Genomic DNA, 22,927 nt, shown 5'->3' with positions numbered 1-22,927 from the left:
CCTGGGCCAGAGCAACTCAGCTTCCGTGGTGGAGAGGAACCTGCAAGTGAGCTGAGAGAGAGAGAGAGAGAGAGAGAGGCGAGTGGTTGACAATGTTCACGTGGAGCTCTGACGTCCCCAGGACTTCCATGCTCATGTTCTGCCTTCGCTCTTTCATGTGAAAGCAGTTAGCTCTTACAGCCCAGATTTAGTTTTGACATCTGAAGCCAAACTGGAGGCCCCGATTTGGCTGCCCTCTTGCTCTTTCTGAACTTCAGAGCTTGGCCAGGTCCCCGGGATCTGATAAGCCGCATCAGCAAATTCCAAGGAAACGGGGAGCCGAGGCCTGGCCTTTGTTCCCTCCGTGACCATCTTCGTTCTGATCCCCGGCTTCTCCACGCGAACTCACGGAACTTCCTCCAAAGACAGAGGCTTAACTTAGTCATGCAGGGCTGGGAGGAACTGGAAGGAACTGGGAAATCACAGGAGGAAGCACGAGGCTTGGGAGATCTGTTTGTTTGCCTTATTCAACAAATAACTCTTGAGTGGATAGTGAACACGCGTTTGAGTAAAAGAGAAGGAAAGGAGGAGGGAAGGAAGAAAGGAAAAGGAGGTGAGAAGGAATGCAGTCCACTTCTCTTAGGCACAAGAAAAATGAGTCCCCAAAAGATTAAACGACTTGCCGTAGTTCATGCTGCTAGTTGGCAGCAGATACAGGACTAGAACTTGGGTCTCCAGATCTTTCCATTATATCTCTGTGACACGCTGCAACTGAACTGGAATTATATCATCCCCGATGGTGCTACTTATTCCTCAGGAAAGGAAAACAAAGGATGCTTTGATGGGTGGTGCATGCGACAATTAATAACTTCAAAGAAACCTAGCTTGGCTGGACCTATAAGTGACCACTGGCTTGGCCCCAAACCCAAAGTGTCTTCATATTAAGAGGTTGTACGTGCCCACGGCATCAGCACCGGCACGCACCATTCCCTCCCAGTTTCTGGCTCTGACTGAGGCCCATGGGAACACCAGTGCACACACAGCTCAGTGATTTCAACTCAAGCTGGTATGTGCTCTGATTGGAAGGAAGCCAGCATTTCTGGCCTAGAACTTCAGCTGAAAAACGAAAGGCGTATACCTAGCTGGTAAATGATTGAACCTTATTCTTCTTAGTGAAGGGTAGAAATAAACTGGGTATCACAAAGATATATACCAGCTGATCAAATGATCCATCTGTGAGTGTTCATTAAAGGATCACCATGTGCCCACTGTCATTCTTGGAGAAGTCCCTGTCCTCACATAGCTTATTGTCTGACTGAGACGAGAAGACATAGACAAGTCAAAAAGTATAGAACAGTACAGCTACCCCATATTAGGCTGGTGAGGGCAGGAAAGGATGTGGGAAGAGCTCAGAGAACTTAGAGGGATACAGCTGCTGTCTTCAAATGAGACGAGGGGAGGAGCAGAGCTGTTCTGTGTGGCTCCAGAGAACAAATGGGTAGCAGGGAAGCGCGCTCAGGCCCAGCATAAGGAGGGACACTTTAATGATCAGAGCTGTCCAACGTGGTAGGGCTGGCTTGTTGGGCAGAGGGCTCCTCATCCCCAGAAATGCATGATCACAGCTTCGTAGAAGACTGTCATAGACACAGCAGAAAGCAGTCCAGGTTGGGGTGGGAGCTTGTTTGGGATGACATCTAAATGTCCTTCTTTCCAGCTCTCAGATCCTAAGATTGGTTGTGTAGGAAAGGATCACACTACGGGTCGCAGATGGTCAGGAAGTGCAATGTGAGCAAGAAAGTGATGTTGACGATTGCAGCCTCCATCTCTTCAACTGCTAGGTGAGGAAGATGAAGCATGCCCACCTAGAAAGCTGCTAGAGAAAGTGAGAGGGCGGACCGGTGCCCAAAGGAAATGTGCATAGAGGGCACATTTAATAGAGCTGGGGGGGTGGGGGGTGGCCAGTGAAGCCTACGAGGAAGAGGCCTTTCCAGTGATGTGACTATGTACAATAATTACGATTGCAACTATTGTATATTGAGCCCTTACAATATGCCAGGCACTTTCATACCATATTTGCTCTTCCAGCAACCCTAGAAGTAAAGCAATCTATGCCTATTTTGTAAATGAAAACTGAAGCTCAGAGAGGCTACACAGGCCCCTGTCATCTGACTTTATGTCCAGGCTCTTGATTAACAGGGTGGCACTGTCCCTGTGACTCATCCACACAGGTGACCTGGGCCTAAGATGGAGCTGAGTCTCGCAAGAACCTGCAGGTAGGGCTCTCTTACCTTGACCACGTGGAGCTTGGGCAGCAGATTGCAGTCGGCCAGGGTGAGCTCGTCCCCGTCCAGGAACATTCTCCGGGACGCCTTGTCGTCATCCCCGCGAGTGTTGGCGTCGATCTCCTCTGGGAGAGGGGTGTTCAGGTAGTCATCCAGCTTCTTCAGAGCCTTGGTCAGGCCTCGCTCAAGGGCTGGCAAGGAAGAGCAAGAGAAGGGTCTTTGGTCAAACTTCTTGCCAGTGGATACAGTCACGGGGTCTTCAGAGGGGAGAAGCTCCTCTAGAATCCTGTCCCCTTGTCACAGTGCCAGCTCCCCGCACGCCACAGAATACCTGGTGACCATTAACACGATGCAGTGGGAGTGTGCTAAGGAGCCCAAAAAACGCAAACTCTAACCGAACAATAAACACCAGCTAAGCCTTCATTTTGAAATATATATATAAATATAGAAATGCAATAGCTAGGAAATAATACCAAAGCTTTTTCAGTGCTTATCTCCAGCAGGTGCAATCATACTAGTCAACTTTTATTTTTTCTTGTCTATATTTGACCAATATTCCACAATAAACCTGCATATTAATTTTGTAGAAAGAAAGGGCTATGAAATGAGTAAATAAAAGCTATAAAGAAGTCCTAAGACAGAGACATGCACCAGATTTTGTGGAAGCATTAACGATGGCTAATCCAACCTGAGACGAGTTGGGGACAAGGCCTCGAGAAGGACACGACAGGGGAAATAGAGCAGCTCTGTTTGGTGTCGCCCCCAGCAAAGAAGTGATGGGTGTCAGGGAGGCACACTTGAGTTTGATCTAGGGAAGATTGTCCTGAAAACCGGTGCTGTCCCAATGCCAGGCCCAGGGCACCAAGCAGTGGGCCCTACCAGCAATGTGCAGCCACAGCTGCGTGGAGAGCTGTCATGGCCATGGCTCAAAGAGTGAGCACCTGCTGGAAGATAATGTGGCAGAAGACTTTTTATAGTCTTGCCCCAATAATTATCTATCAAATCATTCATTTAGACACATGAGTAGAACAAAATACCCAAAATAACAACTGTGGGAATTCATGATCACTCAAAGTCATTTTTTCCAAGAATCTCAAAGTCCACCCCAACCATAGGACACTAACACAGAAACTTTCCACCTGAGCTCAGAGGACAGCGAGGAGATGGCTGGCTGGGTCATCAGCCACTGCACCTGTGCCATCAGCCCTATCCCCACCGGCTGTCTTTCCAGACTCTAGTTTAGAGGTGCCACTGAGATAGTGGGAGTCGGTCCTGATGCTCGTTCCAGCAGATACAGGGGGATGTTGCCTTCTGGAGGCAAAGCACAGAGGACTGTCCTCTTGTTCAGATTTTCCCAAATGTGCTTTCTGCGAGCCACTCCTCACATAACCCACTGTTGTCTGTTCATAGAAGGCCTTTTGTTAGAGACAATGGAATGACACCAGCCCAAGATAAATGAATTGAACGTTTACTGGAATGTTTGAGAACCGGCTGGAGGTTGGACATGGTTTCTCAATACTTCCTCCTCCCTGGTGCGGCATTTGAACTTCGTCATCTGCTTTGTGTTTCCAGTTTGGGAGAATAGAGTAAGCAGGGCTGGGAAAAATGCTTGTGTTCCCTTTAGCAACCGTCTAGACTGTGCTGGGACTGCAAGACTATTCAAAAGCAAAGGCATAGGATGGTACTAAACAATACCTACAATGCTTTTACCCCAAAAGCACTGTGATTTACACTGGGTTTGTTTGCTCACTCACATCCCTCTACCCCTTTCAGCTATGGAGATGATGCCAAAATCTTGATTCTAATGAAGAAAGGAAGAATCAAATACTGGGCTTGTCAAAATTTGACCAACTGATATCATCAGGAAATGAGAAATATGATAGGAAACAAGACAATGCAGGTTCTGATTCCAAATGCCCCTTGGAGACCCAAGCGGGCCACTATACAAGTCTGTGCCCAAGTCACCGGGTCTGGGAACTGTTGTGAAATTTGAGCTAGAGGCCCAGAGCAGCCACTGATGCTCCTTGGGAGGATAGTTCTGGATAAATTTCAACTACCTCTCTACTGGTTCCCCAAGATGAAAGGGATACAGTCTGGCAGTGGGAGTGGTTGTTGCTTTATGTGGCAACAGCGACATGCCATGTCACGTGCCAAGTCGGTCCGTTCTCTGGACGTCCTCTGCATCTGTCTCATTGCTGGGTGTGTGCGTTTTTGATCAGAAACGTGAAGGCTGCAGTTGGTGGTAATCACAGGAGAGAGGAGACCAGGTGGCAGGGATGGGGCCCTGGGGTCTGGAGCTAACCTGTGTTTAAATTCTTACCCTGCCCAAGGTGGATTCACTATGAAGCTGCTGAGCCTTAAGCTTCGAGGTCCCTTAATTGCCTGGGCCCCTTCCAAGGACTTAGACTTGACTTCAAAAATTTCTTAATTGTACTTATTGTATTTGCTTCACACCCTACAAATCCCAACTATGTCACTGATTCTGGCACTTAGGCATGACTTTGGGCAAAGTTCTCAACTTTGGTGACCTTCAGTTTCCTCATCTCAATTGTAGGACTAAATATCCCTAATCCTTATAAAACCACAGATAAGATTAACTCGGATAATGCAGGGAAAGTGCTCAATACAGTGCCTGGCCCATATGAGAATGTCACTAATAATGGCTGTTGCTGTCCCGTTACCAAATGTAGGGCCATCATCCTGCTGTCTGTTCCTCACTCCACACTTGCAGTCAGTATATTCCTGAAAATTCCAGCGTACAGCAAGGACAGATTTTAAGAAGGCCCAATGCCGTGGCCAAGTCCCTAGAGAGGGAAGTCAATAGCCTGGAGATTTGCTTCCCTTCCCTATCTGATGTACAGCAAAGCCCTGCATTTAATGTACAGCCTTACACTCCCCTGGAATCCTCCCCAGCGACAAGCTGTGCTGAGAGGCACAGCCAGAGGGGAAAAGATGCCACATGCCCATGTGCAAAAACACTGCCGTATTATGGGATAACAAATGGCAGCGCCCACGCAGTCTTTGCCAGTTCTTTTCCTCCTACCTGCCAACACACACATTGACCCTGGCCCAACCTGGCATCCAGAGAATGTAATGATCTCTCTGGGCTGATGGCACCAGGTCCTGAAGCCATTTGTGTTGAGCTTTCTGCTCTGGTAGGAGCAAGGAAGTTGTGAAAGAAACCAGACATGTGACAAGGAGATGTTGATGCCTTCAGTGTTTGTATTTGAAACTCTCCCTCCAAAAGACGTCCCCTGAGTTGCTGGATGGGGTGACACTCCGACTATAGCACGTGAGCCTGGGGTAGGTGCGCCTCAAACCCCGGGATCACCCACATCCCAGGCACTTGATGGATACCTGGTTCTTTCCCTGCTTTCTTCCCCTGTCCGCCTCTGCTCCCCAGAAAGATTTATTCCGTACCACACACAAATGCACCGGGTAAAATATGTGATGAGGAAACAAGGGGAATAGTTCATAAATATTCTCAGCCATATGCAAACAATCTCAAATTTATTTTTCTCTTTTTTAAGGAGGAAGAAAAAAAAATCCACCCATTCCGTGATCACTTCCAGATTCATTGAGGTTGATATTACATAAGACCCAATATTGTTTTCTCGTTGTAGAGAAATAATGACTTGGAAACGGCAATTTGAGCTAAGAAAATAATATATTCTTACCAGGGCATGGAGGCTGAATGGGGAGCTGGGAGCCAAGACGCTAACCCAGCCTCCAGCAAGTTCTTGCAGGCACAGCTCAGCCCCGGTTTGCTGGCAGGCTCGAGGCAGCATGGGTCCTGACCAGCAAGCCCTGGGCTCAGGATCCACGTGGAGAGGAGCGAGTGGCAAAGGTGGTCTTTGAGAGGACAAGAGCAGCTCCGTGGGCCCAGGTGGCTGCACGCTCAATTTCTCACGTGTGGTTTTTCTCTGGCGTGTGCACTTGCAGCGAGATAAGAATGAGGAGCCACCTCTGACCATTGTCTGCAGCCTGGATGGTCTGTTCAACTATCCATAAAGACAGGGATGGTGGCTCCCGGGTGCTGGCCAGGCTGGGCACCCCGCACCCTGCTCTGTTCCTTTCATCGCCCTAATCCCATCCCCAGTGCAGCAAGAAGATACACTCACCAACTTCCTGCAGTGAGCCGGGGGGAATGTTTATGCACCTATCATTTAAACACACAATGAGGCTATTGAGACGTGAACTATTACCCATTCTCAGTTTACAGATGAAGAAACTGAGTCTTGGGCTTAACACACACATATGCTCGTGTAAGCACACAAACAGCTGGGGCCTTAGACTGTTCAAACTACTCCTGGGATGTACAGAGAATATGTGCCATGTTTTGTTTTGAACTGCTGTGGTCTTCCAGACTCCCAACCCCTGGGCAGTGGGAAAATGGCAACAACTTTAATTTAGTCCATTCCGGATTATAACCTAGTCTGATGTCATGATCGAAATAGTCCCTGTAGAGAATTCTTAGTCTCTTTTGCATAAAAATGCTCAGTTTCTCAGAGAGCGTGCCCTTCCCTGGACTCATGGGACTGGGGGTTGTGGGGAAGGAGGTTCCTGTGACCTCCTGGCACCAAGGAGAGGGCAGTTCTGGAATATTCGGGGCAGGATGCCTGTCCTACGAAGCTAATATGGGTTCTTTATCTCTTCTCAGTATGCTTCCTTTCAGAGTAACCATGGGATCGCTGGCCCTACGTTGGGGGCCACGGGTGAGCCATAGGTCACAGGTGGATGCTTGCCTCCCTCCAAAACCTGGAAGGATACCCAAGCAAAGCACCACAGGGGGCTCCTAAACATATCTAGTGCCCTGGCTGCCCTACATGTCTGTTTTCTTCATCCCCAATCCCTCTGAGCCAGGAGAGGTGGGCTTTTCTTTTATTTTCTTAGGTCAAATAGTCAATCAGCCACAGAGCAGCAGGCCTCCCGGCCTAGCAGCACAGGCAGAAGGACTGTTTCTACTCTGGGAGCCAGGGCTCCCAGGGAGGTTCTTGGGTGAAAACTGAGATATGAAAGAACTTAGAAAATCTAAAGACAGTAGCTTAAGTGTGATAAGGCTACTTACTGTCTTGTTGAAAACACTGTTTTGAATTTCAGACGCTGAACATTGAAATCCTTTTTCTCTCTTAGGATTCCTTCCGCAGAAACCCTAATCTCTCTGGGGTTAATGGATGCCTAAATCAGATTAAAATCATGTACTCAGAAAGGCAGACAGAAAAAATATTTTCAAAATAGTAGATGTACTATACAAGTTAGGAGCAAAGCTAGGATTTAAAAACAAGGCTGGTAAATTCTAAACCTTAAACTTCTCCCGCTCTGCAAGGCCACTTCAGGGTGCCAAGGACCGTCCGGTGGCTCCTTGCGAGTCCATGTGACCTGCCACACACTGCAGGCTGCTCTCACTCACCTGTGTTCCCCTGACCAAAGAGGTCACTCCCTCCTCTGACCTTCCATCTAATTCTATGACATATTTGTGTTCTGCTATTAGTGGTTGATTTGAGCCAGAATTCTTGGTACTTTGAGTGATCACGATTGAGTCTAGAAAGTTCTCTCGGAGTAGCGAGCCTACCACGACTGCTCACATCATTTCTCAGAAACAAACACAAACTCTGCCTGTCCGGCGGGCCAATGCTGTCATGTGGTCTGTGGGACAGCGAAACATCTGGGCAAAAAGTGAGAGAGCCATTTGGATTTTGCCGATGAAGAAAGGAATACCTAGATGTTGAAAAATACCTGGAGGACTGGATGAAATGTTTGCTTTTCATCTTCTCATTTGAGATCCTGTCGATATGACAAAAGGGTGCTCTAAAAAAAAAGTGCAGCTGTGGTTTGAAGGAGACCACAGTGGAGAGTTTTCTGGCCAGCACAGGTTCTTAGAAAATACAAAGATGGCCACACCTTGTTGACTATTTGATGGTTTAAAACATGAATGTGATGGGAACAAAAAAAAAAAATCAAATAGTAAGAATTTAATGTCACCTCTTCCTTGCCTGTTTGGACAAAGAAGCCCTTCTTTTCAAGCCCAGCTATGGGAAAGGAGGAGAAACTGAGGAGTCAAATTTCCCAGGGCTACAGATCCAGGAGTGAGGGGTGCTGAAGCCCCAGCAGGGCCCAGGAGAGTTAGAGGGTGAAGGGGGGTGGTGTAGACCAAGCAGGCAGAGATATAGATGCTCTCACGAGGAGCTTAACTTTGAGAAGGGACAAAGATGTCCTAAGGGGATTTTTAGGATGTGCAGATTTCTGATGGGCAGTGTAAACAACCCCCAGCCCCCAAGAAACTTTACATAAAGATCCACATTCATCTCTCAGGTTTTGGAAATTAGTCATGTAGCTTTTCTCAGTTGCCAAAGTCCTTACAGAGAGAGAAAGGTGGCTCAGTTACAGTCAGGTGACATGAGTCTGAAGGACCACACAAGGGCAAAATTATAAAGCAGGTGGAAGCTGAGGTTCTCTCACCTGCAGTGCCCCTTCTGGAACACGTAGCAGGGGTGGGGCGGCTGAGCCTCATGGTCCTTTTGCCTCTTAAAGCAATGTCTACCCCAGGTCCTTAGACCACACAGAACCAGAAACGGCAGCAGAGTCTTAGGAGATGGGAAGGGGGCTTTCTGTCAGGTCTGGTGGGCCCCCCTCTGCCACGCCTGGGTCCTCTGGACATGTTTGGATGTCACTGGGAAACAGAGAGAGCCTGAGCCAAGGGTGCCAGGGAGCATCACCCCGAGGTCCCCTACAAGGACCTGTGATAACAAACGCAGTGGCAGAGGGACACCTTCACACCAGCACCTAAGGAACTTGGGTTTGGATCCTTCTGCTGCTTTTACTGATGGTTGTTCACAAGGTGTTGTTATAGCATTTTCTACAGTGTCTGGTGCAAAGTGGGACTTAATTGAAGACGGCCATTATTATTATTATTACAGCTGTAGAATTTAAGTTTATGGAGAATGGGAGGGAAGAAGACACTGAGTGAAAGATGAGAGAGCAAGAGAGCAGCTCAAGGCAGAATAAGTCTGGTGTCTGAAGTGAAGCTTATGTGAACATTCTAGAACGTTCTAGGTCCAAGGAGAATATCCTGGAGAGCTCACAGGATGAGGCTCATTCTTGCATTTCCCAACACATTAGGGATCTAAAGTTGCCTGGAATCATCTCTCTGGGTTTGGCATGGTTCTCTCCAGGCTACATGGGTGTGTCTGATTTTCCTGACTGGACAGTGTAGAGAATTCATGTCCACATTTGATATTAGACCAAGAACACTGGACTTGGCCTCCTAGTGGACAGAAGGAGGTTGTCAGATCCGCTTTGGCTGTGAGCTATCCAGGGGCTCACACGTGGGAAGCGATGCCTGGGCCTCTGTTTCTAGGCAGTGGGGAAAACAGGAAAGGCGGGAAGACAAACAGCAGTTTATGAGAAAGCAGAATGCAACGGCACCTTCAACAGATGCCCCACTCTTGGCTCACATGGCGTCCGCCGGGCTAGTGAAGAGTCTTCGCACAGGCTGCCGCGGCACGATTTGTTGGTTCTAGAAAGGATTTCAGCCCTGGATGGGAGGATGAATTGGATGACAGGCTCCTATAGTTCTGTCCAGTAGGAGGCCAGGAAATGATACTTTATTCCAAAGACAGGACTCAAGTCTTGCAACTACGGTGGCTATTAGGATATACACAAGACTCTATCAGTTGCCCCCCAGGCTCCTTTGGGTGGAGAGAATCACTCAGTGAATGGGGCACTTTCTGATACGTTTCCAAGGAATTTGGGGACTTTTCCTTGAGGAAAAGACATATTCTCCAGATACGTTCTTCCACAAACTCCACAGGGAATCCTTATGAAGAATCACCTTTTGTATACAACAAATCAACCTTATATTTTGCTTATGTTCATAAGTATTATAGCAAACAACAAAAACAAAACACACACACACACACACACATATATATATATATATATTTTTTTTTTTTTTCAAATAAAGGCAAGAGCTTTTGGCCAGTATTTGGCTGTGTTGAAAACACTAGCATGGCACAAAAATTAGGACAACTTCAGTGTGCTTTTCACATAACATATATATATTTTTTTAAATAAGAAGGGAGGCATGGACAATATGGACCATTGCAGATCCAGATAATTTTCTAAATCGTCTAAAAGCCACATTACGTTTGAAGAGAAAGATTCTCAATTAGGTCTTCCAATTTAGATTTCCTTTTGTGCACACAGTCTGTACCGTGTACGCTCCCCAAATGTTTGCTTATCAATAGAAGGAAAAAGAGAGAGACTGAGAGACAGAGGGAGAGACTCTGGGGCGGAGGCAGAGCGAGCTGGAAGCTGAGGGAGAATGTGTTCCTCCTGATTAGGGAACGCAGCTCAGACTTCAGCCATGGGGCAGAGGCGACCCCTTCTGGCCTGTCCTTAAGCAAAGAAAACTTCTGCATTTTCCGCCGAGAACACGTATGTGTGTTTTCTATTAGGCTTTCCAGAAACTCATAAATGGTTGTAAAACCTATTGTGCTAATAGAAAGAACGACATAAATGCTGACTGGAGCTATTAATGCCGGTTGTAGTTTATGTGGCAGACTGAATCAGGCTGAAATCGGTGAGTTTTTTTTTTTTTCTTATGGTGACTTTATAACAGGTTATTTTTAAGTATCAGGCCATAGATTAGGTTTAATGTTGGTGTTCAGACATTGGGAAGGAGCTGGCCAAGGGACATTCTGACTTTATCTCGACTGGTCTAGCGTTTAGGTCTAGAGACATTCTCAACTCTCCCTCCCGCGGGCACTTAGGTTGAAGGGATTTAACCACATGTGGTCTCGCTTCATCCTAAACTGGCCACCTCTTTTATATATAAGCCATTGACAAATTTAAAAACTGCCTCCCTGCCACCTCAACTCTAAATTTAAATAATCACTGGTTTGGGTAATTCTGTGACCATCCTATGCATTCTCTTCCAGTTGCCCATTCTTTTATTTGTTAAGCAGGTGTCTATGCAGTGCCCACTGTGGGCCAGGTTTGGTGGCCTTTGCCCCACATAGAATTCTTGGTCAGGACTCTGACAGTGAAGTTGGGGACTGTTGAGCATATTTAGGAAAACACACACGGCAGTCACTAAGTGAGCTTTCATTTGGTTTATGCACTGATTTGATCACCATTTCCTAAGTGACCTACACTTGTTTAAAAACTCAGCGTCACATGCATTTTAAATAATGGATTATATTAAATGTGTAAGATGCACAAGTCAATACATTGCATGTGCAGCCCATGGGACCAACTGGCTGGGTTGGAGTCCTGGCTCTGAGACACACTAGCTTGGACAGGTTGCTTAACCTCCTGTGCCTCAGTTTTCCTATCTGTAAAATGGAGATCATAACATGGCACACCCTATAGGGCTGCCGGGAGTAATAACTGAGTCATCACCTGTAGAGAGAGCAGAGAATGGGGCCTGGAAGAAAGTAATCTTTATCTGCAATGTGTATGTGCTGATGTATGCGAATCGAAGCATACCAAAAAGCTAATCAATTCTTAGAGTTGCAAGAAAAATGTGGCTCTTGCCTCTGGGCCTCCTCCTTGATAAACATTGTGCTTGACTCATCCTCTGCCCTGAGGAAGTCACCCCAGACAAATTATGCAGAGTCTCTTCTTGAGTTTCATAAACGCTGATGTGAACAGGGACAGTCAGCTGGTCCTTTCATTCTGACTCTGCAGCCGTCACTGCAGTCGGCCACGGTAAACCTTCCTCCTAAGGCCAGCCTTAGGGGCGGGGGTGCCCCATCCTTTCCAGAATTCCCCAGATATGCTACACTTGTACCCAGACCTGCCTCCCCCTTGCTCAGAGCAGTTCCCCAGGTGCTCTTCACTTGTCCCCAAGGAATTATGGTTTTGGGGGAGACAGCTACCCACTGGCTGTCTTCGTTACACAGTTTTTACTACATGAGTCCTGTGTCTTCTAAAGTTTAAAGTAAAAATGTAGCAAATTAAATGTGCAATGTTATACTTCTGTTTCCTAAAATACAGGAGGGGTAATAACTCAGATTTTGTCAAACCCAAAGGAGAATTTGAAATAGTGTGTCCTTTTGGTAATGGCTAGATCAAATATTTTCAGCATAGGGGAAAAAAAAAATGATCTTAACTTGTAAGTGAATTATATGCAAGAATCCATTCTCTCCTTCTTTGTTACTAATAGAAAACAGAACCCAGATTTTTTTTTTCAGAGTAGCTATGTGCCCAGTCAAAAATACTCATCTTCCCAGACTCCCAGACTTTCGGCTAGAGGAGGCCAAATGACCAAGTTATGGCTAATAAGATGTAAGTAGAAGCTTATCAGTGGGCTTCCAGGATTGATAAGACAGACGCATCTGGCACTGCCTGGAACTCAGTTGTAATGTCTGGAAGTGGAGCAACCATCTTGTGACATGAAAATAAAAATCACACACTTACGATGGAGAATCAGAATCTCTGAGCAGTTGCATCCATGACTTCTTTAAGCGACTACATTTGCCTGGAACTCTCAACTCTCTGGACTTCTTGTTATGTGAGAAAAGCAAACTCCCAGTAAGAAGTAAACATTTATCAAGAGTGCTTAGAACAGGGCATGGCACATAGTAAAATGCTATACAGGTTTTACTAGTAAAATAAAATAAGTATTTGCTTTAGTCACTGTGATCAAGTTTCTATTATATACAGCCAAACACAACCTTTGCCAGTACACACAGGTATTGCCAATATTTCATTATTCCATTTTTATTCTAGCACTTTGCACAGTGCCTAAGCATAGAATAAGCATTTGCTGAACAAATGAGCTATTCAGTGGGGTTTGTGAAAAGATGAGGGACTCTCTGTGTGTCTCTATATGCTTATGTAACTGGCTTTACGTCTTAGAGGGCCTACAAGGGTTCCCTGTCTTTGTATAATGATAGCACTTTGTATAATGATAGCATTTTCTCTTGAAAATGGGTGAAGGGGTTCTACGAGTCTGGTCTGAGATGCCCTCCCACACAGTGCCCCATCCTCTTTGTCATCAGAGCCAAAAGAAAAGCACCCCTGCACTTCTCGGCCAAATGACTCAGTTTGAACTGAGGCAGGGCCAAACCCAGGCAAAGTGTTGGGTACAACTTATCTTCGGGGGTCCCCACAATGGAAACAAAACATGGGTAACTGCCACTGCAAAACGTAATGGACATGTGACCATCAGAGAGTTAGAGCTGAGTGCTGTGAGCCTCAGAAATCACTTGGTTCAGCCCTCCCCGCCCCAGAATATTCCGGAATGAGAGAGGTTCTGTACGTGAGCACCGAGAAACATATTGACTACAATCCAGATCATCAAATGCTTCTTCCATCAGGATTCCTGGAAAGATACTTTGCCCTGTGGCTTCTAGCTAAAAGAACACTAGAATTTAGCCTTCTGGGGTTTCTCTTTTGACTCTTGGTGAAGTATCACCTTTAACACCAAATATAATTTCCCTTGAATGTAGTTATAAAAATAAAAGTGAAAAGAAAAATACCACTTAAGAAAACGCCCCTATCACACTGACAGTCTTAGGGCAACTGCTCAGATGCTCACAGTTTTACTGATTGGTTCTAAATGAGATGATTCAGTTTTTTCACCACAAAGCTTGATTTCATAGAGTAGAGGTTAGAAAAGCATGCTATGTTCTCAGGTGAAAGATAGTCCTTGTCATAGAACATTTTAATGGGGACTGGGAAGTTTCAAAGAAATATAATCTGGAGCATGGGGGGTGGTGCTGCAAAGTGGGGACAAGCTTACAAGGTGAGGGTTCCAGAGCAGGAACAGGAGGGGGCTGGAGGAAGTTCCCCAGACCTTGATGAGTTGGGGGGAGGAGCTTTTATTCATCATCTCTTAGGGAAAGGAGTAGAGAGGGTGTGGGCATCTCGAAGTGTTTGCAATATGATTCGTTCATGGAGCACCTGCTTTGGGTTAGATACTGAGCTGGGCATGAGGATGACAATGATGAAGGAAACACATTCAGCCTGCTCCCCCACAGAGACAGCTGCCTAGAACCCTGCTTCTCTGAGCACAGCCCTGGACCAGCAGCATTGGATTCGCCTGTCGCTCTTAGGCCCTGCCCCAGACCCACTGCCTCAGTACCCACTTTGTGATAAGACCCGGTGGGAGACCAGAATATGCCACTCTGTTGAGCTAAAGCAGCAGATGCAGGAAAGCTCTCTGCCCTTTCTCTGTTTGTCTAAAAACAGGACATAGATTTACAAAGACAAAAGGTTATCCAGTCCCCTTTCTACCAGGGACAACCACTGAAGACAACTTTAGATTCTTATTGCCCTAAAGATGGTACCAGGGGAATCTGCAAGAACAAGCTTTACTGACGAGCCCCTGCCTGCCATTCCTTTATTTGCCTTCCCTCAAGTCACTGCCCTTAGAGACACAATGGCCTTTTTCCTTTGTCACTTCCCTAAAAATTTACTGTCCTTAGTTGAAGATGCTCTATAAACAGGAACTCAAAGCATCCCTTTTGAGAACTGCTCGTTCCTGGGGTGTCTCCCATGTGTGTATGAAATATACATGTTAGTAAATTTCTGTTTGCTTTTTTTTCTTATTAATTTGCCTTTTGTTACTGGGGGTCCCTTCCAACTAAGAACCTATGGGATTTATTCTTCCCCTACAACCCCCAGGTAATACAAATGTACAGTTAAGGGAGAAAATGGTCCCACTGACAAGACAAACAAAAAGAAGTGCCACCTTAGCTAAAGTCATAAATGCATGTGACTTTAGTTCATGAGGCTACTCAGGTTGAGCCCATAAACAGGCTTGAGGTAAGGGGAAGGCCTTCCTGATAGATAGTTCTAGAACGTGACTTTAAAGAAAGCTAGGGGTTTGAAAGTTAAAATTCCGTGTAGCAACTTTCTCTCCAACAAATTATCCTCTCTAAGCCACTGATAAATTCAGAATAGCAGACTGGATCTAACCCTGGTTCCAATTCTTACATTTTAGTAATAGCAGTTTGTAGCAAAAGAGTACGAAAGCTGGGAAATGCCTGGTGTGTCCCGGCTCCACCGTGTGTCTTCTGAACAACGTTCCCATTCTCCAGGGTCTCCTCATTCACGAACTGGAGAGAACGTTGCCCATTCTCCCTGCACACGATGGTGACACATCTGGCAAAGGGAGTTTATCAATCGGGGTGTTTGAAATTTTTGCTAGAAGTTTCCGCACACCGCTTGGAGTTCACATCTTGTCATTTTTCAGCCCCACCTCTACCAAAAATGAGGAAATCCGTGTTACGTGTTAGTCGCTCACCTGGAGCCATTCTCTCCTAAGAGTTGGCAGAGGCGTGGGGAATGTTTCCTCAAAGCTACATGCTAACCACAGACATGGGGTTATGAGTGTAGTAACTGTGTAAACCAACAACAATGCACTTGACCTGCACCCCTACCTATCCACCACTGCACTTCTGTGTTCTAAACACCTTGAGCTTAGGGATACGGCTGTGAGACCCATATCATGTCCTATCACTAACATAACTTCGCATTGTGCATGTAAGCAGGACTTTGTTTCAGATTAATTGAAATCAGTCTGTTTATTTAAGGAAGCATGCGATGGCCTTTGCTAAATACGTAGAAACATCAGAACACACATAAACTGCATAAGTCTATGTGTGTGCATGCACGTGGGTGTGTGCGTGCACGTGTATGTGTGTGCACGTGTGTGTATGTATGAGAGAGAGACAGAGCCATTGGGAACCGATTCAGCCCCCACATGTAGACTGCACAAAGACAAGAAGGTGTCGGTTGCATAGGAGGAAGTAACGGTAGCGAGAGGTAGAAAGAACGTTTAGCTCGTGTACAAATTAGTCATTTAATGTTCCTTTATTCCCCAGGTCTTGATCTGAGTCCAGGCCAGACCAGGAGAACTCCGCTCTGGTCAGACGGCGGGAAATTCCACCACATGGAATGGTGTTGGTGGTCTCGGCTCGGGGACGCCCACACAGCACAATTCCACTAATGAATGCGCCCACCCACGCAGGACCACCTCCCCCACCCCTCCTCCGCAGGCCAGCCGCCTGCAACACGCCACCCCGCCATCAACCGCCTTCCTTACGACTGCCCAAGGATTCATTTCAGGAACAAGATTTGTTAAATCATAAATTGCAAGCATCCACCTCAATAACGAACCCAATCAAAGGCCCTCTGGAGGAATCCCCTGGGCTGCTCGTGGGAGGTGCCAGAGGAAGTAAGTATTCCACCCCCCCTTCCCCTCCCTGTTGCTTTTAGCCTCAAGGACCCTCCAAGTGGGACGGCGGCGGGACCAGGACATGCAATTTTGCTGGGGCCCCGCCAGACCTCGCGGAGGTGGGTTCCGCCACCGGAGCGAGGTTATTTGTTTTTCCTTGCAAGAATGCTAATCAAAGCAAAACTTCAACCCAACAAACAAACAAACAAAATACCCCGAGCCGGCTGTTTGCACTGGGGGTTGCCAAGACAGGCAGGCTGAAGGGTCCCTTTGTGACTAGAGGCGTCTTTGAAGGGAGACCGCAATGGCTGCTCTGTGAGGAAGCGGTGGGACTGTCGCATGTTGTCCCCGTCGCGGCGGTGGCTGCTCTGGCCACCCCCCAGGAGCCCCGGTCTGGGTAACAGTCTGATGGCCCCACGGTGGGGCGCACCGGCCTCGGCCGAGGTCTTCCCGGGACCCGGATGTCCCGAGCTGGGACACAGCTGCGCTGCTGCAGAAGCACCAGTCCGTGTTTCCGACGGGGTGGATGTGGAGCGCCACTGCCACCTCGGTCACTGTGACTTGTGTTTCTGAGCACGCTGCAGGGTGACTGCAACGCGCATGCCCACTGCTTTTCACAGGCTGCCTTAGCTTTCCCAGCGGTCCGCGGGATGGCACAGGGGGGCGCAGGGAGAGGTGGGGCCGCGCCCTCCCGCGCCCCTGGAAAGGCCAGGCCTGCAGCCCCGGGCCACCCCACGGGCCACCCCACCGTGACATGGGGACTGAGCCCGGGGAGGCAGGAAGGGGAGAAGGCATGAAGCGCCTTGTGATTGAAGTGGCTTGGAATAATAAATACACACCCTTTCTTTTAAACACCGCTGGCCACATCCTGGGGATCTGGAAAAAGTGCTGTACCCAACACCCCCCCCAACCCTCCACCCCCTCCTCCTGCCCTCACCCCAACAGCGGTTGGCTTTCACGAGCTTTGGGGGAAAAGCACGAGCCTTTGATAATAAGGAGTTTGTTAGCTCCAGGCTGACAGCCCTCCCAGGCCGCCCTGAATCCTTTCAAACACTTTTCTATTTCAGGTCAAGGAAGTTCAGAAATGTAAAGATTGGGGGCTGCGGGAGGAGGAGAGAGGGAAGGGAGAAAGAAGCAGTTGGGGCAGCTTGTCCCCTGGGCAGCCAGGGACCCCTGGCAGATGCATCAGGCCTTGTGTCCCTGCCCTTCCCTGAGAGTTAGGGAGACAGACATTGGCTTCCAGCCCCTGAAGGAGACCAGGCCTCCAAAGCTTAGGTACAACTGAGTCCCTGTACAGGAAGACGCCTGGAAACCCACAGGCCTATGCCAATTCCTCTGCCTGCCAGAAGAGGGCAGCACATGCTTCTATTACACATTGTCATTCCAGCTGGGCTGCCCACTCCAGAGGGGACACCAGGGGTGGTGGGCGGGCGGTGGGCACAATGCATAAAATTAACAGCAGCTGAAGAAACAGCAGTAGCAGTAGCAACAGCTATCACAGATCGGTGCCTGCTGTGTGCCAGGAACTGTCCTAATGCTTTACGGGCATTAATTCATTTAATTAACATGACGATGCCATGTCCATATCACAGATAAGGAGCCTGACTCACACAGAAATGCAGAGGACTGGCATTGCCCAAGACAGAGGTTGGCAAATTACAGTCCAAGGGCCAAATCCAGCCCACTGCCTACTTCTATGCTGCCCTCAAGCAAATAATTGTTTTTTATATTTTTGGATGGTTGAAAAAAAAAGTCAAAAGAATACTATTTTGTGATACTTGAAAATGACGTGAAATTCAGATTTCAGCATCCACAAATGAAGTTTTATGGGAACACAACCACACTCATTTGTTTTCATATTGTCTCTGGCTGCTTTATGATTCCAACAGGAGAGTTGAGCAGAGTCTAGCAGAGCCTATGTAGCCTGCAAAGTCTAAAATATTTACAATCTGACCTTTTACAGAAAAAGTTTGCCAATCCAGGTAAGTGCTGTTTCCAGGTGAGAGGACAGAGGGCAGAGTTGATGCTTGGCTGGATGTGGAGTTAGCACAGCTATCCCAGAGGGATCTGGAAGCAATGCTGACCTTGATTCCACTTCTTTCAGGGTAGCTCAAGGTCAAGCAGAAGGGAGGGTTTGACATGTCATTGAATAGCCTCACGGAAGTAATAGAAGGTTAGAACTGGAAAGGACTATGAGAATTGCCTACCATATTTCAAGACCAAGAGGCATATTTTTTCACACTTTGATATCTTTGAAATCAAACTGTCTTACAATCAAAATATTAGAGTTTAAATGAAAGCACTTTTTGTTTCAGTGAAAGGATTTTTTTGTTTCTTAGTGGTAGGCAGTTCCTACCGCCAAAGGTCCAGTCTCTTTTTTGTTCCTTTGGTTGACTGGATACTCACTTCATTAGTTGGCAGTCCATTCTACAGATTTAATTGTAAATTTCCTAATATTGAGCTGAAATCTGTAAGCCTCAATTTTCTATACATCACATGAGGGTGATCTGGCTTCATATATTTCTGGTCTTAGGGATTTTATTAAAAGAGAGTGAGGGGTGCATGCTGGGAAGGAGGCATGTGGCCCCCTGGTGGTGAGGATCACAACAGGCTGCAGGAGTTGGTCTGCTGGTGTGGTGCAGCCAGGCCATCTTCGAGGTGCAAGGACAAGGATGAGCTGGTGTGGACACAGACCACTAGGAGCCTGGCAGGGCAAGAAAGATCACCAGTGGTACAGACAGGTCCTCTGTCAACCAGCATCAGCCAGGAGCATGCAGGAGCCACCTCTTAGAGGGAGAAGATTGGAGCAATTTGGAGATTTGGGCATGAACGGAGGAAGGAGACAGGGAAGGAGCAAGGAGTGCAGCTGTGGCCGGCTTGCCCACGCTGCCTTTCATCAGGGCTGTAGGGGATGGGGAGGGAAACAAGAGGGGCAGGATGGCAGTGATTGATACTGTGTTCATAAGAGTCTCGATGTAACCCTTCCATCCTGTTCCCATCAAGTGGGAATGATCATCCCAATTATGAGATGAGTTCACTGAGGTTTCTAGAATAACCCAAGGATCTTCTTTCATGTTGTGTGGCTGGGATTATCAGTTTTCTCAGAATAAGCCCAGAGAGCACACAGTTCACTTCCAAGTGGTGGAAAGCTTGGCACTCACTTGGAAACAGAACCAGGACTGCTCAGGAGCCTCCGTGGCTAATGGCTACTCATTCGTCCCAGCAAAGGACCTGGGGCCAGTAGGGGGTAGGAACTGGGATATGCTCACCTGCCCTCCGCAGTGGTACCCAGGTTTGGATTTGGACTGCAGAGAAAGGGGGAGCAGAGGGCTTAGCCTTTGCCAGGTGCTTTCCATTTGGGGACATGTGTCCCGGATTTTCTGGGACAGTACCAATTTCTTATAATTTGATTATTTTCAATGGAGACAATGTTTTAGACATCTGATTTTCAGTTTGGAAAATATGGCCACTACCATTCTAATTAATGAAGGGCAAAAGCAAGGGAGACAGTTCAAGCCGGGCCTGGTCCTCACACCCTAAGCACATAGCACTGTGTCCAGCATGTCGCAGGTACCAAGGAAGGTTTTTAGGACTTTATTTGGGAAGTTAGAAGCACTCTATTAGGGCAAGCATTTTGGGAGGAGTATGTTGGGACATTGCAGAGTGTTCCATAAAAAGAGAACCGTGCAACCTTGGGCGTGAAAAGCACATCTTTGCACATGGAGCATGGGAGCTGGCCAGTTGTGAGAAAAAGTGACAGGCCCAGGCAGGCTGCTCTGTATCCACGACAGAGAGCTGGGGATTTGGTGACATGGGCCTGAGGCTGCAGGGAGGTCTCATGGGTCTTTGAGAGAAGATGGGGAGAAAAGGAAGAAAGTGGGTTTCAGGTGCAGAGAGAGCACAGGTGAAGAGCAGAGCTGGGGAGCGGCGCAGCGCCCAGGCAGGGGGGAGATGGGCTGCAGGGCAAGGTGGGAAGGAGACACAATTGCGGGAGTCAGCCTGGCTTGGCGTCTACAGGCCTGGGGGCTGCAGCGTGGGGTAAGAGAAGCCACAGAAGGGAAGAGCCAATGAAAATGGAAATAACAGATCCTCTGAGCCTGTGGCTCACAGCAGGAATATTTGTTATTCTTCTGGGAGGCTGGTTTGTTTCTGTCTTCTGGGAGGACCAAGCTGGAGCTGACCAGGGGCCCCTTCTCACTTTGTCTGCTGGCAAGCTGAGAGCCAAATTTGCAGGCTGCCCTGCTGTGTGGCAGGCACGAAGGTCAAGGTCACGGCTGCCGGGACTTTTAGCTCACCCTGAGCGCCACTTTATGGGCCTCTCCCTGTTTTTCTTTCTCACCTCCTTCTAGTGTGTGTGGATTTGCTGTGCTTTACTCGTCCCTTGTTCCTTTCTGGAACAAGTGGAGTATAAATTTTAATGTAGAAAGAAGGCCCCCAAGACAGAGGAATATAGAGGCGGAAATGAAAGAGAAAAGTGGACCTGAAGGGGAAGAGAAGAGGGAATTCAAAGGAAGCCTTGAAACACTGAAATCATCCAAATTGGGAAAAACACTATTTAGTACAGAGACTCGTGGAACCGACAGCAAGAGGAGCATGGGAAGGCCCAAGCCCCGGGACTGCATGTGACATACAGACTAGATACAAAGAGATTGCACTCGGGACTTCTTCTGCTTCCTAGTAGGGGGAAGAGAGTGCATGGAAGAGGGCGTGTGCAGAAGGAGGAAGGATGGAAGACAGCAAATGTGAGCAGAATGGGACAGTATGGGGCTCTTGTTCTAGGCTACTGCACAGGGCAATGTCCTCTTCAGCTGAAAAGAAAAGGGGCAAAAGCACACAAAACTACGACAATAGTACTAAAACCAGGGACAGTAATTCTGGGCAGGAATATCAACTAAATCTGAGAAAAATGTCAGAGGGCTGGAAGTAATAAAAAAAGGACTTTCAAATTAGTTAATAAGGGTAGAGAATTAATGCTCAACATTACTAATCCTCAGGGAAATGCAAATTCAAACCACAATGAGATACCATCCTACCCTTGTCAGAATGGCCATTACAAAGAAGTAAAAAAACGAATAGATGTTGGCGCATGAAAAGGGATCACTTATACACTGTTGGTGGGAATGTGAACTAGCACAACCGCTAGGGAAAACAGTATGGAGATTTCTCAAAGAACTGAAAGTAGATCTACCATTCCATCCAGCAATCCCACTGCTGGGTATCTACCCAATGGAAAAGAAGTCACCATATCAAGAAAAAAAATCTGCACCCAAATATTTATCTCAGCACAATTCACAATTGCAAAGATGTAAACTCAACCTAAGTGCTCATCAATTCACGAGTAGATAAAGAAAACGGGGTATATATGTACCATGGAGTACTACTCAGTCATAAAAAGGAATGAAATAATATCTTTTGCCACAATTTGGATGGAACTAGAGACCATTATGCTAGTGAAGTATCTCAGGAATGGAAAAACAAATACCACATATTCTCACTCATAAGTGGGAGCTAAACAGTAGGTACATATGGTCATAAAGTGGTGTCAAGGACATTGGAAACTAAGAAGGAGTGAGGGATAAAAATTTACCTATTGGGGACAATGCACACTATTCTGGTGACAGGTACACTGAAAGCCCCGACTTCAGCATTATACAATTCATAGATGTAACAAAAAACACTTGGACCCCCTAAATCTATTGAAATTTTAAAATATTTTTTTAGAAAAGCATAGAGAACTAAAGATACATATTAGATCCATTTGTTAAATGCCTGGAACATGGAATATGGACAGCACATGAAATGGACCATGAGAATTGATTGGACTGAAGCATAAGGAAAAGAGAGACTGTGAAAAATAAAGCAAAATATATTATTTTCTGCCTAAATGACGGTAAGCTCAGTTTCTTGAAAGCCAAGAGATTTGGCAGAGGTTTTTAGAGTCTGTTAAAAAGGCAATTCGTGGGTACGAAATATAAGATGTAAGATGGATATTCAGAAGCAGAAGCTCAGATCCTCTTAGGAGGTGACAGGGAAAGAAACCCCGAGAGGAAGAGATGAACCCAAGGAGCCAAACGGGTGTCCCCCTGGCAGAGCCCGTGCACGAAGGGACTCAGCACTGCATGTCTGGTGAGCACGCAGTCCTGGGGCCCTGGGGTCTGTGTGCCCAGGTGGCAACTCAGAGGAAGGTGCAGGAAGGTAGCAAGAGAAGAAAGGAGTTGCACAGCGACGTTTGCAGATGGAGAAAGCTGACGCCTGCTAGACTCTGTCACATGCCGGGCCGAGGGTGCCATTCAGGGTGGGGACAGGGCTGACTGTCTATTCATTCCAGGGATGATATAGGATGTGTCGAGGGGGGGATGGATGGTGCTTGCACCCTCCCTCAATACCTCTGCTTCGGTACTCTGCAAACGTCCGGTACTAGCCCCGCGCCAGAACTTTCCCCTGCTAGATTGGAAAAGTGAAGCGCAGGCCCAGAGCG

General features: G+C 47.2%; 1 protein-coding gene across 1 annotated transcript in view; it reads right to left on the bottom strand.

Annotated features, from left to right (window-relative positions):
* Nucleotides 1-22,927, bottom strand: part of LOC105866836 (chloride intracellular channel protein 5) — a 105,765-nt gene that overhangs the window by 5,444 nt on the left and 77,394 nt on the right. The window contains exon 5 of the mRNA XM_012756442.3: nucleotides 2,268-2,452. Within this exon, the coding sequence (XP_012611896.1) occupies nucleotides 2,268-2,452 (185 nt within the window). The remainder of the gene's footprint in view (nucleotides 1-2,267; nucleotides 2,453-22,927) is intronic.

Source organism: Microcebus murinus, chromosome 5 (assembly GCF_040939455.1).
Source record: "Microcebus murinus isolate Inina chromosome 5, M.murinus_Inina_mat1.0, whole genome shotgun sequence".
NCBI classification, from domain to species: Eukaryota; Metazoa; Chordata; class Mammalia; order Primates; family Cheirogaleidae; genus Microcebus; species Microcebus murinus.
This window is presented reverse-complemented; position numbering and strand designations above follow the sequence as displayed.